Source organism: Tachyglossus aculeatus, chromosome 18 (genome assembly GCF_015852505.1).
Source record: "Tachyglossus aculeatus isolate mTacAcu1 chromosome 18, mTacAcu1.pri, whole genome shotgun sequence".
Classification (NCBI taxonomy): domain Eukaryota; kingdom Metazoa; phylum Chordata; class Mammalia; order Monotremata; family Tachyglossidae; genus Tachyglossus; species Tachyglossus aculeatus.
Genome location: NC_052083.1, coordinates 7363344 through 7380619, shown reverse-complemented (window position 1 = coordinate 7380619; position 17276 = coordinate 7363344). Strand labels below are relative to the sequence as shown.

Below are 17276 nucleotides of genomic sequence, written 5' to 3'. Positions count from 1 at the left end.
TCTATTTTATTCATTTTATTTTGTTAGTATGTTTGGTTTTGTTCTCTGTCTCCCCCTTTTAGACTGTGAGCCCACTGTTGGGTAGGGACCGTCTCTCCATGTTGCCAACTTGGACTTCCCAAGCGCTTAGTACAGTGCTCTGCACACAGGAAGCGCTCAATAAATACGATTGATGATGATGACTGAATGAATGAATGGATGACCTCAGCCCACTAGGCCGCTCGGCGGGCGCATGCGCAGCAGCGCGGGGAGGCCGGCGCGCGCCGCGAAACCCCGCGCACGCGCGCGGCAGGGGCGGTGCGCCGACGTCACCGCCGGCCGGAGGGGGCGAGAGGAGGGCAAATCCTCCATCCGCCATGTTGGATGCCGCAGATTCGCCATAACCCCGCGGCCTTTTTTATTTCAATTTAAACGGCGCGGTCGCCGGGAGGGCCCCCCCCCGCCCCCCGGGGAGGCCGGCGGAAGCCCCGTAGTGGACGGAGGCTTTTTTTTCCCGGCCGGAGGGGGTTGCCATGGAAACGCAGGCGGCAGGTGAGCCGGGTGGGGGCTGGGGGTCCGGCGTCCGTTTGGAATGTAGCGTTGGGAGGAAGCGGGGAGGCCTCGGCGGAGGGATCCAGGTCCGCGCGCCGCCCTCGCTTGGCGGGAGAGAATGTAGTTCCGGCCGCGCGCGCGTGTGCGCACGCGCGCTGTAGTGCGTCCGATCCTGCCGCCGAGGCCTAGGAAACAAGGGGGGGGGGGGCAGAAAAAGTAGCCCGCCACCCATCCTTTCTTTCTCCGCCCAATAATAAAAATAATAATAATAATAATGATGGTATTTGTGAAGCGCTTACTATGTGCCAGGCACCGTGCTAAACGCTGGGGGAGATGGAAGGTCATCAGGTTGTCCCACCTGGGGCCATTTTACAGATGAGGGAACTGAGGCCCAGTGAAGTGATTTGCCCAAAGCCACACAGCTGGCCGAGTCAGGATTAGAACCCACAACCTCTGACTTCTAATAATAATAATTTTGGTATTTGTTAAGCGCTTATTGTGTGCCAGGCACTGTTCTAAGTGCTGGGGGAGATAGGAGGTTATCAAGTTGTCCCATGTGGGGCCGTTTTACAGATGAGGGAACTGAGGCCCAGTGAGGTGACTTGCCCAAAGTCACGCAGCTGGCGGAGTCTGGATTAGAACCCACGACCTCTGACTTCTAATAATAATAATGATGGTATTTGTGAAGTGCTTACTATGTGCCAGGCACCGTACTAAACGCTGGGAGAGATAGAAGGTCATCAGGTTGTCCCACGTGGGGCCATTTTACAGATGAGGGAACTGAGGCCCAGTGAAGTGACTTGCCCAAAGCCACACGGCTGGCCGAGTCAGGATTAGAACCCACGACCTCTGACTTCTAATAATAATAAAATGATGGTATTTGTGAAGCGCTTACTATGTGCCAGGCACCGTACTAAACCCTGGGGGAGATACAAGGTCATCAGGTTGTCCCACGCGGGGCCATTTTACAGATGAGGGAATTGAGGCCCAGTGAGGTGACTTGCCCAAAGTCACAGAGCTGGCGGAGTCTGGATTAGAACCCACAACCTCTGACTTCTAATAATAATAATTTTGGTATTTGTTAAGCACTTATTATGTGCCAGGCACTGTTCTAAGCGCTGGGGGAGATAGGAGGTTATCAAGTTGTCCCATGTGGGGCCATTTTACAGATGAGGGAACTGAGGCCCAGTGAAGTGACTTGCCCAAAGCCACACGGCTGGCCGAGTCAGGATTAGAACCCACGACCTCTGACTTCTAATAATAATAAAATGATGGTATTTGTGAAGCGCTTACTATGTGCCAGGCACCGTACTAAACCCTGGGGGAGATACAAGGTCATCAGGTTGTCCCACGTGGGGCCATTTTACAGATGAGGGAACTGAGGCCCAGTGAGGTGACTTGCCCAAAGCCACACGGCTGGCCGAGTCAGGATTAGAACCCACAACCTCTGACTTCTAATAATAATAATTTTGGTATTTGTTAAGCGCTTATTGTGTGCCAGGCACTGTTCTAAGTGCTGGGGGAGATAGGAGGTTATCAAGTTGTCCCATGTGGGGCCGTTTTACAGATGAGGGAACTGAGGCCCAGTGAGGTGACTTGCCCAAAGTCACAGAGCTGGCGGAGTCTGGATTAGAACCCACAACCTCTGACTTCTAATAATAATAATTTTGGTATTTGTTAAGCGCTTATTGTGTGCCAGGCACTGTTCTAAGTGCTGGGGGAGATAGGAGGTTATCGAGTTGTCCCATGTGGGGCCGTTTTACAGATGAGGGAACTGAGGCCCAGTGAAGTGACTTGCCCAAAGTCACCCAGCTGGCGGAGTCTGGATTAGAACCCACAACCTCTGACTTCTAATAATAATAATTTTGGTATTTGTTAAGCGCTTATTGTGTGCCAGGCACTGTTCTAAGTGCTGGGGGAGATAGGAGGTTATCAAGTTGTCCCATGTGGGGCCGTTTTACAGATGAGGGAACTGAGGCCCAGTGAGGTGACTTGCCCAAAGTCACGCAGCTGGCGGAGTCTGGATTAGAACCCACGACCTCTGACTTCTAATAATAATAATGATGGTATTTGTGAAGTGCTTACTATGTGCCAGGCACCGTACTAAACGCTGGGAGAGATAGAAGGTCATCAGGTTGTCCCACGTGGGGCCATTTTACAGATGAGGGAACTGAGGCCCAGTGAAGTGACTTGCCCAAAGCCACACGGCTGGCCGAGTCAGGATTAGAACCCACGACCTCTGACTTCTAATAATAATAAAATGATGGTATTTGTGAAGCGCTTACTATGTGCCAGGCACCGTACTAAACCCTGGGGGAGATACAAGGTCATCAGGTTGTCCCACGCGGGGCCATTTTACAGATGAGGGAATTGAGGCCCAGTGAGGTGACTTGCCCAAAGTCACAGAGGCTGGCGGAGTCTGGATTAGAACCCACGACCTCTGACTTCTAATAATAATAATTTTGGTATTTGTTAAGCACTTATTATGTGCCAGGCACTGTTCTAAGCGCTGGGGGAGATAGGAGGTTATCAAGTTGTCCCATGTGGGGCCATTTTACAGATGAGGGAACTGAGGCCCAGTGAAGTGACTTGCCCAAAGCCACACGGCTGGCCGAGTCAGAATTAGAACCCACGACCTCTGACTTCTAATAATAATAAAATGATGGTATTTGTGAAGCGCTTACTATGTGCCAGGCACCGTACTAAACCCTGGGGGAGATACAAGGTCATCAGGTTGTCCCACGTGGGGCCATTTTACAGATGAGGGAACTGAGGCCCAGTGAGGTGACTTGCCCAAAGTCACGCAGCTGGTGGAGTCTGGATTAGAACCCACAACCTCTGACTTCTAATAATAATAATTTTGGTATTTGTTAAGCGCTTATTATGTGCCAGGCACTGTTCTAAGTGCTGGGGGAGATAGGAGGTTATCAAGTTGTCCCATGTGGGGCCATTTTACAGATGAGGGAACTGAGGCCCAGTGAAGTGACTTGCCCAAAGTCACCCAGCTGGCGGAGTCTGGATTAGAACCCACGACCTCTGACTTCTAATAATAATAATTTTGGTATTTGTTAAGCACTTATTATGCGCCAGGCACTGTTCTAAGTGCTGGGGGAGATAGGAGGTTATCAAGTTGTCCCATGTGGGGCCATTTTACAGATGAGGGAACTGAGGCCCAGTGAAGTGACTTGCCCAAAGCCACACGGCTGGCTGAGTCAGGATTAGAACCCACGACCTCTGACTTCTAATAATAATAAAATGATGGTATTTGTGAAGCGCTTACTATGTGCCAGGCACCGTACTAAACCCTGGGGGAGATACAAGGTCATCAGGTTGTCCCACGTGGGGCCATTCTACAGATGAGGGAACTGAGGCCCAGTGAGGTGACTTGCCCAAAGTCACCTAGCTGGCGGAGTCTGGATTAGAACTCACGACCTCTGACTTCTAATAATAATAAAATGATGGTATTTGTGAAGCACTTACTATGTGCCAGGCACCATACTAAACCCTGGGGGAGATACAAGGTCATCAGGTTGTCCCACGTGGGGCCATTTTACAGATGAGGGAACTGAGGCCCAGTGAGGTGACTTGCCCAAAGTCACGCAGCTGGTGGAGTCTGGATTAGAACCCACAACCTCTGACTTCTAATAATAATAATTTTGGTATTTGTTAAGCGCTTATTATGTGCCAGGCACTGTTCTAAGTGCTGGGGGAGATAGGAGGTTATCAAGTTGTCCCATGTGGGGCCATTTTACAGATGAGGGAACTGAGGCCCAGTGAAGTGACTTGCCCAAAGTCACCCAGCTGGCGGAGTCTGGATTAGAACCCACGACCTCTGACTTCTAATAATAATAATTTTGGTATTTGTTAAGCACTTATTATGCGCCAGGCACTGTTCTAAGTGCTGGGGGAGATAGGAGGTTATCAAGTTGTCCCATGTGGGGCCATTTTACAGATGAGGGAACTGAGGCCCAGTGAAGTGACTTGCCCAAAGCCACACGGCTGGCTGAGTCAGGATTAGAACCCACGACCTCTGACTTCTAATAATAATAAAATGATGGTATTTGTGAAGCGCTTACTATGTGCCAGGCACCATACTAAACCCTGGGGGAGATACAAGGTCATCAGGTTGTCCCACGTGGGGCCATTCTACAGATGAGGGAACTGAGGCCCAGTGAGGTGACTTGCCCAAAGTCACCTAGCTGGCGGAGTCTGGATTAGAACTCACGACCTCTGACTTCTAATAATAATAAAATGATGGTATTTGTGAAGCACTTACTATGTGCCAGGCACCATACTAAACCCTGGGGGAGATACAAGGTCATCAGGTTGTCCCACGTGGGGCCATTTTACAGATGAGGGAACTGAGGCCCAGTGAGGTGACTTGCCCAAAGTCACGCAGCTGGCGGAGTCTGGATTAGAACCCACAACCTCTGACTTCTAATAATAATAGTTTTGGTATTTGTTAAGCACTTATTATGTGCCAGGCACTGTTCTAAGTGCTGGGGGAGTTAGGAGGTTATCAAGTTGTCCCATGTGGGGCCATTTTACAGATGAGGGAACTGAGGCCCAGTGAAGTGACTTGCCCAAAGTCACCCAGCTGGTGGAGTCTGGATTAGAACCCACGACCTCTGACTTCTAATAATAATAATGATGGTATTTGTGAAGTGCTTACTATGTGCCAGGCACCGTACTAAACGCTGGGAGAGATAGAAGGTCATCAGGTTGTCCCACGTGGGGCCATTTTACAGATGAGGGAACTGAGGCCCAGTGAAGTGACTTGCCCAAAGCCACACGGCTGGCCGAGTCAGGATTAGAACCCACGACCTCTGACTTCTAATAATAATAAAATGATGGTATTTGTGAAGCGCTTACTATGTGCCAGGCACCGTGCTAAACGCTGGGGGGAGATGGAAGGTCATCAGGTTGTCCCACGTGGGGCCATTTTACAGATGAGGGAACTGAGGCCCAGTGAAGTGACTTGCCCAAAGTCACTCAGCTGGCCGAGTCAGGATTAGAACCCACGATCTCTGACTTCTAATAATAATAAAATGATGGTATTTGTGAAGCGCTTACTATGTGCCAGGCACCGTACTAAACCCTGGGGGAGATACAAGGTCATCAGGTTGTCTCACGTGGGGCCATTCTACAGATGAGGGAACTGAGGCCCAGTGAGGTGACTTGCCCAAAGTCACACAGCTGGCGGAGTCTGGATTAGAACCCATGACCTCTGACTTCTAATAATAATAAAATGATGGTATTTGTGAAGCACTTACTATGTGCCAGGCACCATACTAAACCCTGGGGGAGATACAAGGTCATCAGGTTGTCCCACGTGGGGCCATTTTACAGATGAGGGAACTGAGGCCCAGTGAGGTGACTTGCCCAAAGTCACGCAGCTGGCGGAGTCTGGATTAGAACCCACAACCTCTGACTTCTAATAATAATAGTTTTGGTATTTGTTAAGCACTTATTATGTGCCAGGCACCGTACTAAACGCTGGGAGAGATAGAAGGTCATCAGTTTGTCCCACGTGGGGCCATTTTACAGATGAGGGAACTGAGGCCCAGTGAAGTGACTTGCCCAAAGTCACCCAACTGGCGGACCCGGATTAGAACCCACGACCTCTGACTTCCAATAATAATAATTTTCGTATTTGTTAAGCGCTTCTTATGTGCCAGGCACTGTTCTAAGCGCTGGGGGAGATAGGAGATCATCAAGTTGTCCCTCGTTGGGACATTTTACAGATGAGGGAACTGAGGCCCAGTGAAGTGATTTGCCCAAAGTCACACAACTGGCGAACCCGGATTAGAACCCACGACCTCTGACTTCTAATAATAATAATTTTGGTATTTGTTAAGCGCTTCTTATGTGCCAGGCACTGTTCTAAGCGCTGGGGGAGATAGGAGGTCATCAAGTTGTCCCTCGTTGGGCCATTTGACAGATGAGGGAACTGAGGCCCAGTGAAGTGATTTGCCCAAAGTCACACAACTGGCGGACTCGGATTAGAACCCACAACCTCTGACTTCTAATAATAATAATTTTGGTATTTGTTAAGCGCTTACTATGTGCCAGGCACTGTTCTAAGCGCTGGGGTAGGTGCAAGGTTATCAGTTGTCCCACGTGGGGCCCACGGTCTTCATCCCCATTTGACAGATGAGGGAACTGAGGCCCTGTGAGGTGACTTGCCCAAAATCACACAGCTGTTGGAGCGGGATTAGAACTCAAGACCTCTGACTTCTAAGAATAATGATGGTATTTGTTAAGCGCTTACTATGTGCCAAGCACTATTCTAAGCACTGGGGGAGAGAGAAGGTCATCAGGTTGTCCCACATGGGGCCATTTTACAGATGAGGGAACTGAGGCGCAGTGAAGTGATTTGCCCAGAGTCACCCAGCTGGCAGAGTCAGGATTAGAACCCACGACCAATGACTTCTAATAATAATAATTTTGGTATTTGTTAAGCGCTTATTATGTGCCAGACACTGTTCTAAGCGCTGGGGGGGAGATACAAGGTGATCAGTTGTCCCACGTGGGGCCCACAGTCTTCATCCCCATTTGACAGATGAGGGAACTGAGGCCCAGTGAAGTGATTTGCCCAAAGTCACACAGCTGGTGGAGTCGGGATTAGAACCCACGACCTCTGACTTCTAATAATAATAATGATGGTATTTGTTAAGCGCTTATTATGGGCCAAGCACTGTTCTAAGCGCTGGGGGAGATACAAGGTGATTAGGTTGTCCCGCATGGGGGCTCACAGTCTTCATCCCCATTTTACAGATGAGGGAACTGAGGCCCAGTGAAGTAAACTCACTTGCCCAAAGTCACACAGCTGGCAGAGTCGGGATTTGAACCCCCGACCTCTTTACTTCTAATAATAATAATAATGATGGTATTTGTTAAGCGCTTACTATATGCTAAGCACTGTTGTAAGCGCTGGGGGAGATACAGGGTGATCAGGTTGTCCCTCCTGGGGCTCACAGTCTCCATCCCCATTTTACAGATGAGGGGAACTGAGGCCCGGTGAAGTGATTTGCCCAAAGTCAGAGCAAAGTTATACAAGGAGGCTCAGTGGAAAGAGCGTGGGCTTTGGAATCAGAGGTCATGGGTTCAAATCCCAGCTCCGCCAGTTGTCAGCTGTGTGACTTTGGGCAAGTCACCTAACTTCTCTGTGCCTCGGTTACCTCATCTGTAAAATGGGGATGAAGGCTGTGAGCCCCCCGGGAGACAACCTGATCACCTTGTAACCTCCCCAGCGGGTACAGTGCTCTGCACACAGTAAGTGCTCAATAAATACGATTGATTGCTTGGCATGTAGTAAGTGTTTAATAAATGCCATTAAAATACCATTATTATTATTATTATTATTATTAATAAATAGCATTGATTGATGGTTGGGAAGCAGGCCAGGCAGCAGCTGCAGGGTGATGGGCACTCTTGGTTTTCTAGGGAAGTGGGCTTGGTCTAAAGGGGTTGTAAAATGGGAATTAAGACTGTAAGCCCCATGTGAGGCTTTTAGACTGTGAGCCCACTGTTGGGTAGGGACTATCTCTATATGTTGCCAATTTGTACTTCCCAAGCGCTTAGTACAGTGCTCTGCACATAGTAAGCGCTCAATAAATGCGATTGATGATGATGATGATGTGGGACAGGGATGGTGTTACCAACTGATTACCTTGCTTCTACCCCAGTGTTTAGAACAGCACTTGGCACATAGTAAGCGTTTAATAAATACCATTAAAAAACGGGGAGTGGGGGAGGGGGTGACCCTTGCAGGTGATAGACTGTGAGCCCGTTGTCGGGTAGGGATTGTTGCCGAATTATACTTTCCAAGCGCTTGGTACAGTGCTCTGCCCACAGTAAGCGCTCATTAAAGAACGATTTTCCAGACTGTGAGCCCACCGTTGGGCAGGGACCGTCTCTATATGTTGCCAACTTGTACTTCCCAAGCGCTTAATAATAATAATAATAATTGGCATTTGTTAAGCACTTACTATGTGCAAAGCACTGTTCTAAGCGCTGGGGAGGGTACAGGGTGATCAGGTTGTCCCACGGCGGGCTCACAGCCTTAATCCCCATTTATTTTACAGATGAGGGAACTGAGGCCCAGAGAATCAATCAATCAATTGTATTTATTGAGCGCTTACTGTGTGCAGAGCACTGCACTAAGCGCTTGGGAAGTACAAGTTGGCAACATATAGTACACAGTAAGCGCTCAATAAATACGATTGATTGATTGCAGCCCACAGCAGCACTTTTTGGTGATTTCCTTGGGGAAGGTGGAAGGCAGTGACTTGGCACATCAGTCGCCGCCGCTCTTTCGCTTCTTGCAGGGCATCTTGTGGGCGGCTTTTCATTTTTCCCAGGAACATCCCGGCATTCGACCACCAGAGGCTGCTTTCAGAACACGTAACGTGGCTCTCTGTCCCAACCATCCCAACGGTTGGCCTTCCTGGCCCTCTGGGCAGCTTCCAGGGAATTTCGGAGGTCAGAGAGCCCCGCTCTACGCAGCCGGGAAGTTTCCCTGGTCCGCGAGACAGCATGGGCCCGGGATTCAGAAGGACCTGGGTTCTAATCCCTGCTCCAGTGGCCTTCCCAGACTGAGCCCCTTCCTTCCTCTCCCCCTCATCCCCCTCTCCATCCCCCCCATCTTACCTCCTTCCCTTCCCCACAACACCTATGTATATATGTTTGTACATATTTATTACTCTATTTATTTTACTTGTACCTATCTATTCTATTTATTTTATTTTGTTAGTATGTTTGATTTTGGTCTCTGTCTCCCCCTTTTAGACTGTGAGCACACTGTTGGGTAGGGACTGTCTCTATATGTTGCCAACTTGTACTTCCCAAGCGCTTAGTACAGTGCTCTGCACACAGTAAGCGCTCAATAAATACGATTGATTGATTGATTGCTCCACCCAGTGCTCTGCATCCAGTAAGCGCTCAATAAATATCACGGATTGATCGCCTCTGGACTGTCCCTGTATACTGTAAGCTTGTTGTGGGCAGGGAACAGGTCTACAAACTCCGTTCTGTTCCCAAGCGCTGAGTCCGGTGCTGGGCACCCAGTGAGAGCTCAATAAATACCATCGAATCGATCGATTAATTGGTTAAAACCTGAGGAAATGGGGAGACGTGGGGGTCCCGAGGTGGAGCGCGTCACTTACAGCCCTGATTAATTCACGGGAAGAGTCCTACGCGTCATCATCCGGTAGCCTGCCCTGTGAACCTGATGCCGACGGGGTTTTCCTGATAGTCAGGACTTGTATATATGTATATACCTGTATATATGTATATATGTTTGTACATATTCATTACTCTATTTATTTATTTATTTATTTTACTTGTGCATATCTATTCTATTTATTTTATATTGTTAGTATGTTTGGTTTTGTTCTCTGTCTCCCCCTTTTAGGCTGTGAGCCCACTGTTGGGTAGGGACCGTCTCTATATGTTGCCAATTTGTACTTCCCAAGCGCTTAGTCCAGTGCTCTGCACACAGTAAGCGCTCAATAAATACGATTGATTGATTGAAGTTCAAAAGCAGAAAAAATACTGGGTTATGGGGGGGGCGGGAGGAGGCGCGACCCCCTCCATCACAAATGGACCCAGTGAGAGGCGACAATATTTCTCTTGGAACAGCAATTGAGGGCACTCAGGGGTTTCATCCTGAGAGAAACTGTTTCTTCGAGTGTCGTCAGCTGTCAGAGAGGCTTTCTGCGTAGGCCACATGGGCATAAAAGCCTGCCTTAATTCCACTCACTTAATTCCACTTAATTCCCTGCTCCTTGGGGCAGCGAGGGACTAATGAGCTGCTTGAAAGGCTGGCCTCTCCCAAGTACTTGAGCTCTTAGGGGAGCGGGACTTCACCAGTAGAAGGCTGTCTCCAAGCCATTAAAAAAAAAAATAATAATAATAATAATGGCATTTGTTAAGCGCTTACTATGTGCAGAGCACTATTCTAAGAGCTGGGGAGGCTACAAGGTGATCAGGCTGTCCCACAGGGAGCTCACCGTCTTCATCCCCATTTTCCAGATGAGGTGACTGAGGCCCAGAGAAGTAAAGTGACTTCCCCGAAGTCACATTAACCTCCGCCCCGAGAAGTCCGTGTGCTTCTTTTTCAGAGGTCGAATCGTTTTCCTTTGAGGAGGTGAGAGGGGTCGGTTTCCGGTTGAAGGCTTGGGCTTTTCGCCCCCCGGACCCGTCTTTCGGGGGCGGCGGGAGGGCCCATCCGCTTCAGTCCTCAAGGGGTGTGAAAACCAATCAATCAATCAATCAATCGTATGTATTGAGCGCTTACTGTGTGCAGAGCACTGTACTAAGCACTTGGGAAGTACAAGTTGGCAACATATAGAGACAGTCCCTACCCAGCAGTGGGCTCACATCATCATCATCATCATCATCAATCGTATTTATTGAGCGCTTACTGTGTGCAGAGCACTGTACTAAGCGCTTGGGAAGTCCAAGTTGGCAACATATAGAGACAGTCCCTACCCAACAGTGGGCTCACAGTCTAGAAGGAGGAGACAGAGAACAAGACCAAATGTATTAACAAAATAAAATAAATAGAATAGATGTGTACATGTAAAATAAATAAATAAATGGAGTAATAAATATGTACAAACATATATACATATATACAGGTGCTGTGGGGAAGGGAAGGAGGTAAGATGGGGGGGATGGAGAGGGGGACGAGGGGGAGAGGAAGGAAGGGGCTCAGTGTGGGAAGGCCTTCTGGAGGAGGTGAGCTCTCAGTAGGGCCTTGAAGGGAGGAAGAGAGCTAGCTTGGCGGATGGGCAGAGGGATTGGGGGCATTCCAGGCCCGGGGGATGACGTGGGCCGGGGGTCGATGGCGGGACAGGCGAGAGCGAGGTACAGTGAGGAGATTAGTGGTGGAGGAGCGGAGGGTGCGGGCTGGGCAGTAGAAGGAGAGAAGGGAGGTGAGGTAGGAGGGGGCGAGGGGATGGACAGCCTTGAAGCCCAGGGTGAGGAATTTCTGCCTGATGCGCAGATTGATTGGTAGCCACTGGAGATTTTTGAGAAGGGGAGTAACATGCCCAGAGCGTTTCTGGACAAAGACAATCCAGGCAGCAGCATGAAGTATGGACCAGAGGGCTGGGAGGGAGCTCGGGTGGGCTGGACCCTCGGACCCATCCTGGGGAGATGTGAGACCGCCGCGTGTTCAAGCCCCCCTTGTCGCTGACTCTTCCTGGAGGCTATCAGTGTTCCCAGCCAAGAATTGCCCCTCATAGGCCGGAGAGTTGTGTTTGGTTTTGTTGTCTGTCTCCCCCTTCTAGACTGTGAGCCCACTGTTGGGTAGGGACCGTCTCTATATGTTGCCAACTTGGACTTCCCAAGCGCTTAGGACAGTGCTCTGCACACAGTAAGCGCTCAATAAATGTGATTGAATGAATGAATGAATGAGAGCCAGACCGAAAACTCCCTTGAGGCCTTGGCATTCATTCATTCATATAATCGTATTTGTTGAGCGCTTACTGTGTGCAGAGCACTGTACTAAGCGCTTGGGAAGTACAAGTTGGCATGTCCCCCGGCCCCCCACTTAATAATTACGGTATTTAAGTGCTTACTATGTGCCAGACTCAACTAGGTGCTGGGGTGGATACAAGCAAATCGAATTGGACACAGTCCCCGTCCCACATGGGGCTCACAGTCTCAATCCCCATTTTACAGATGAGGGAACTGAGGCACAGATAAGTGAAGTGACTTGCCCAAGGTCACACAGCAGACAAGTAGAGGAGCCTCTCCCCCTCCCCATCCCCCTGCTTTATCTCCTTCCCCTCCCCACGGCACCTGTATATATGTATATATGTTTGTACATATTTATTTCTCTATTTATTTTACTTGTACATATTTATTCTATTTATTTTATTTTGTTAATATGTTTTGTTTTGTTGTCTGCCTCCCCCTTTTAGACTGTGAGCCCGCTGTTGGGTAGGGACCGTCTCCATATGTTGCCAGCTTGTACTTCCCAAGCGCTTAGTACAGTGCTCTGCACACAGTAAGCGCTCAATAAATACGATTGAATGAATGAATGTGACCCCATATAAGCGCTTAACAAATACCATTAAAAAAGTGGATGTCCAAAACAGCCCCCTGCACATAGCAAACTCCCAGTATAGCCTTTTGCACACAGTGGGCACCCAGTACAGTCCTCTGTACCTAGTGAGCATCCAGTACAATGCTCTGCATGCTGCAAACACTAGACATTCAATGATTGCGGTCAGTGAAGATAGTTGTCATCTTGTTAGGCTTGGGGATTTAACTTAACTTCTCTGTGCCTCAGTTGCCTCATCTGTAAAATGGGGATTAAGATAGTGAGCCCCAAGTGGGACAGAGACTGTGTCAACCCTGGTTTTCTTGCATCTTCTCCACTGCTTAGTACAGTGTCCGGTACGTAGTAAGTGCTTAACAAAGTGCTGAGAAGCAGCGTGGCTCAGTGGAAAGAGCCCGGGCTTTGGAGTCAGAGGTCAAGGGTTCAAATCCCGGCCCTGCCGATTGTCAGCTGTGTGACTTTGGGCAAGTCACTTCACTTCTCTGGGCCTAAGTGACCTCATCTGTAAAATGGGGATGAAGACTGTGAGCCCCCCGTGGGACAACCTGATCACCTTGTCACCTCCCCAGCACTTAGAACAGTGCTTTGCACATAGTAAGCGCTTAATAAATGCCATCATCATTATTATAAATACCACAATTATTATTATAAGCCACAGGGAATTTGTGGGAGGAAGGGAAGACCCACCTGGGAATTATGAGCACGTGGTTCTGGACCTCTTTTGTCCCCTGTGAGTCTGTGAGCCAACTGTTGGGTAGGGACCATCTCTATATGTTGCCAACTTGTACTTCCCAAGCGCTTAGTCCAGTGCTCTGCACACAGTAGGCGCTCAATAAATACGATTGATTGATTGTGACAGTCGACACGTTGTAGATTGTGAATCTCTGAGCAGCCAGTAACCTTGATTGTGTAGGTGACTGCTATGCGTTCTCTCGCGCCACAACAAGCAGCCCTCAGTAGATGTCCTCAACCAGGATTTAATTGTGGAAAAAAATTTGCTAGGCATCGACCCCATCTCCCGGTCGGGGAAGGGGCCACCCCTCAATGCCACCCAATAAAATGTGCTGTGACAGATTCAGTACAGTGCTCTCTGCTCACGGTAGCGCTCAGTAAATTCAGTTGGTTAACGAGGGGACAGCCAGCTCTACTCATCAATGGTGCCATTTCCACGCGGAAGGGTTTTATAAGTTTGATTTTGGTTCTTCTTAGCCTGGTTTCTGTTCTCCTATCCCTTGTCCCACAAGGCCTCTTTGGTTTGCAATTGCAAACATTTGAATGCAGTGGAAACCGTTGGCAACACTGGTTGAGGTTTGGAAAAGGCCATTTAATTGCATTTTATTAACTTAGGTGATCCTATTTATTTAGTACATATTTATTACTCTATTTATTTATTTTACTTGTACATATCTATCCTATTTAGTTTATTTTGTTGGTATGTTTGGTTTTGTTCTCTGTCTCCCCCTTTTAGACTGTGAGCCCACTGTTGGGTAGGGACTGTCTCTATGTGTTGCCAATTTGTACCTCCCAAGCGCTTAGTACAGTGCTCTGCACATAGTAAGCGCTCAATAAATACGATTGATGATGATGATGATGATGTTTCTCAGGGCGGTCTGCTTATTTATGCTCCACTCTCCATCATTAGCTCTGAGATGATAATCATAATACATAGAGTGATGTAGGGGCTGGGCATGAACCCCTCAGTCATCAATGGCATTTGAGCGCGCGCTTACTATGTGCAGAGCACTGAACTAAGAGGCATCAGACCCCAGCTACTAGTGTCGGCGGGGTGTATCCCGGATTTTCCCACCTTCATTTAATTACTTGGCGTATTTTCCCACCGTTCAGAATGAAGAACTGTTTGGAAGGTATATAATAATAATAATAGAGGATAATAGAGAAGCAGCGTAGCTCAGTGGAAAATAATAATAATAATAATAATACAGAGTAATAGAGGAGCAGCATGGCTCAGTGGAAAATAATAATAATAAAGAATAATAGAGAAGCAGTGTGGCTCAGGGGGAAATAATAATAATAATAATACAGAGTAATAAAGAAGCAGCATGGCTCAATGGGAAGAGCATGGGCTTGGGAGTCAGAGGTCATGGGTTCTAATTCCGACTCCGCCACTTGTCAGCCGTGTGACTTTGGGCAAGTCACTTAACTTCTCTGGGCCTCAGTGACCTCATCTGTCAAATGGGGATGAAGACTGTGAGCCCCACGTGGGACAACCTGATCACCTTGTATCCCCCCCAGTGCTTAGAACAGTGCTTGGCACATAGTAAGCGCTTAACAAATATCATCATCATCATCATTATAATATCATTAATATTAACAATATTATATCAGCATAATATAATTATTATATAATAATTATGTAATGTTAATATAATATAATTAATATTATAGTAATGGTGATGGTAATAATAAATAAATAATAAATAACATAATAAAAATAGTAGTAGCTTTTGTTAAGCACTTATGTGGTGAGCACCGCATTATTAATAATAATTAATAATAATAAAATATATTATAACATAATAATTAATAATGTTGATAATAATAGTAGTAGTAGTAGCTTTTGTTAAGCACTTATGTGGCAAGAACCATACTAAGCCCTGGGGTAGACATAAGCAAATCAGGTCGGGCACAGTCCGTGTCCCACATGGGGCTCACGGTCTTCATGCCCGTTTTACAGATGAGGTAACTGAGGCACAGGGAAGTTAAATGACTTGCCCAGGACTATACGGCAGAGTCAGGATTAGAACCCGTGACCTCCTGACTCCAGAGCCTGTGCTCCGTCCTCCACGCCGTGCTGCTTTCGGCAGACCGGGGGCAATGGGCCGGGCCCTCAGGACGGCAGTGCTAATGTGCGTTTTCTCTTCTCCGTCGCTCAGAAAGCCGTTCCATCTTCATGTGCAAGTGCTGCAACCTGTTTTCGCCAAACCAGGCCGAGCTCCTGTCCCACGTGTCCGAAAAGCACCGGGAAGAAGGGGTCAATGCAGAGGACATCATCATTCCTCTGCGGCCGTTGACCGCCGAACCCGCCGATCCCGCCCAAGGCAGACCACCGGGTACGTTCTCCCCAGCCCCTGGGGAGCCGGGGGAGGGGGCTTCCTTGGAAAATGGGAATTAGGACCGTGAACCCCACGTGGGACAACTTTATTACCTTGTATTTACCCCAATCAATCAATCGATCGTATTTATTGAGCGCTTACTGTGTGCAGAGCACTGTACTAAGCGCTTGGGAAGTACAAGTTGGCAACATATGGAGACGGTCCCTACCCAACAGTGGGCTCACAGTCTAGAAGGGGGAGACAGAGAACAAAACCAAACATATTAACAAAATAAAAAAAAAGTAGAATAAGTACGTACAAGTAAAATAAATAAATAAATAAATAGATAATAAATAAAATGGGGATTGAGACTTTGAGCCTCACATGGGACAGGGACTGTGTCCACCTATCTTTACTTGTCTCCACCCCAGCGCTTAGTACAGTGCCGCGCATATAGTAAATGCTTAACAAATACATAATTCTTGTCATTATTATATAATAGCTGTAATTATATGATAGCTGCTGCAATTATTATTGCTACTCTTCATTCTTCTACTCAGGCTACTACTACCAGAAGTTCCTGATAGTTCATTCATTCACTCAGTCATTTTGGCAGTCCCAGCTCTGTGTGACTTTGGGCAAGTCACTTAACTTCTCTGTGCCTTAGTTACCTCATCTGTAAAATGGGGATTCAAACTGTGAGCCCCCCCCGTGGGACAAGCTGATCACCCGGCGCTTAGAACGGTGCTTTGCACATAGTAAGCGCTTAATAAATGCCATTATCATTATTATTTTACCACTGTACTAAGTGCTTGGGAGAGTACAATATAACAACAAATAGACACATTCCTGCCCACAACGAGCTCACAATCTAGACGGGGAGAAATAGAAATAGAGAGGGATAGTGAGCCCTTTTAGACTGTGAGCCCAGTGTTGGGTAGGGACTGTCTCTATATGTTGCCAATTTGTACTTCCCAAGTGCTTAGTACAGTGCTCTGCACATAGTAAGCGCTCAATAAATATTATTGATTGATTGATTGATAGTGAAAATAGACTGTCAGCAACCTGGCAACCAGGCATCCGTGCGCGTGTTTCCAGCAAAGGATAAAAGGGGAATGCAGGTTTGGGGCTGGGGGAGATTTTGAGGTGTTTGCTTCTTAGGGGAGTCACAGAAATTCCTCCTGTAGCTAATTAGAAACTTTGTCGTGTTCATTCCGAGATGTTAAATAATAATAATAATAATAATGTTGGTATTTGTTAAAATGAAGCCGGCTGTAGGAATGTTGTTTTGACTTTGAGCAGGAGGAGTGTGGTCTTCGAGCCAATGCCCAGACGATCTGATCATTTAACCTCCTGTTTCCATTTTTGCCCATCCGAATCTTCCTCTTTGTGACCCTCTGCCCCTTTCTCTGAAAAGCTGCTCATGGCTTTTTTGCTCTTTGCCCTCATCACTGCAGTTAAAAATGCTTTTTCTGGCATTCAGGCTCACAGGGGTTCCTTGACGGTTTTCTCTTTTTGTGCCGCTTAAGCTTTTAATCAAAATCTCAAGTTCTTAGTTAGTGCAAGATAGAGATTTAAAAGCGTTTTAATAGTTTTAAACGAGGATCTTTTTTTAACTT

At 47.6% G+C, this 17276-nt stretch overlaps 1 protein-coding gene across 1 annotated transcript in view; it reads left to right on the top strand.

Moving 5' to 3' along the window:
- The first annotated feature begins 440 nt into the window (after positions 1–440).
- Positions 441–17276, top strand: part of ZFAT (zinc finger and AT-hook domain containing) — a 74031-nt gene continuing 57195 nt past the window's right edge. Inside the window, exons 1-2 of the mRNA XM_038760633.1 lie at positions 441–531; positions 15499–15675. Coding sequence (XP_038616561.1) covers positions 513–531; positions 15499–15675 — 196 coding nt within the window. The 5' untranslated portion in view covers positions 441–512. The remainder of the gene's footprint in view (positions 532–15498; positions 15676–17276) is intronic.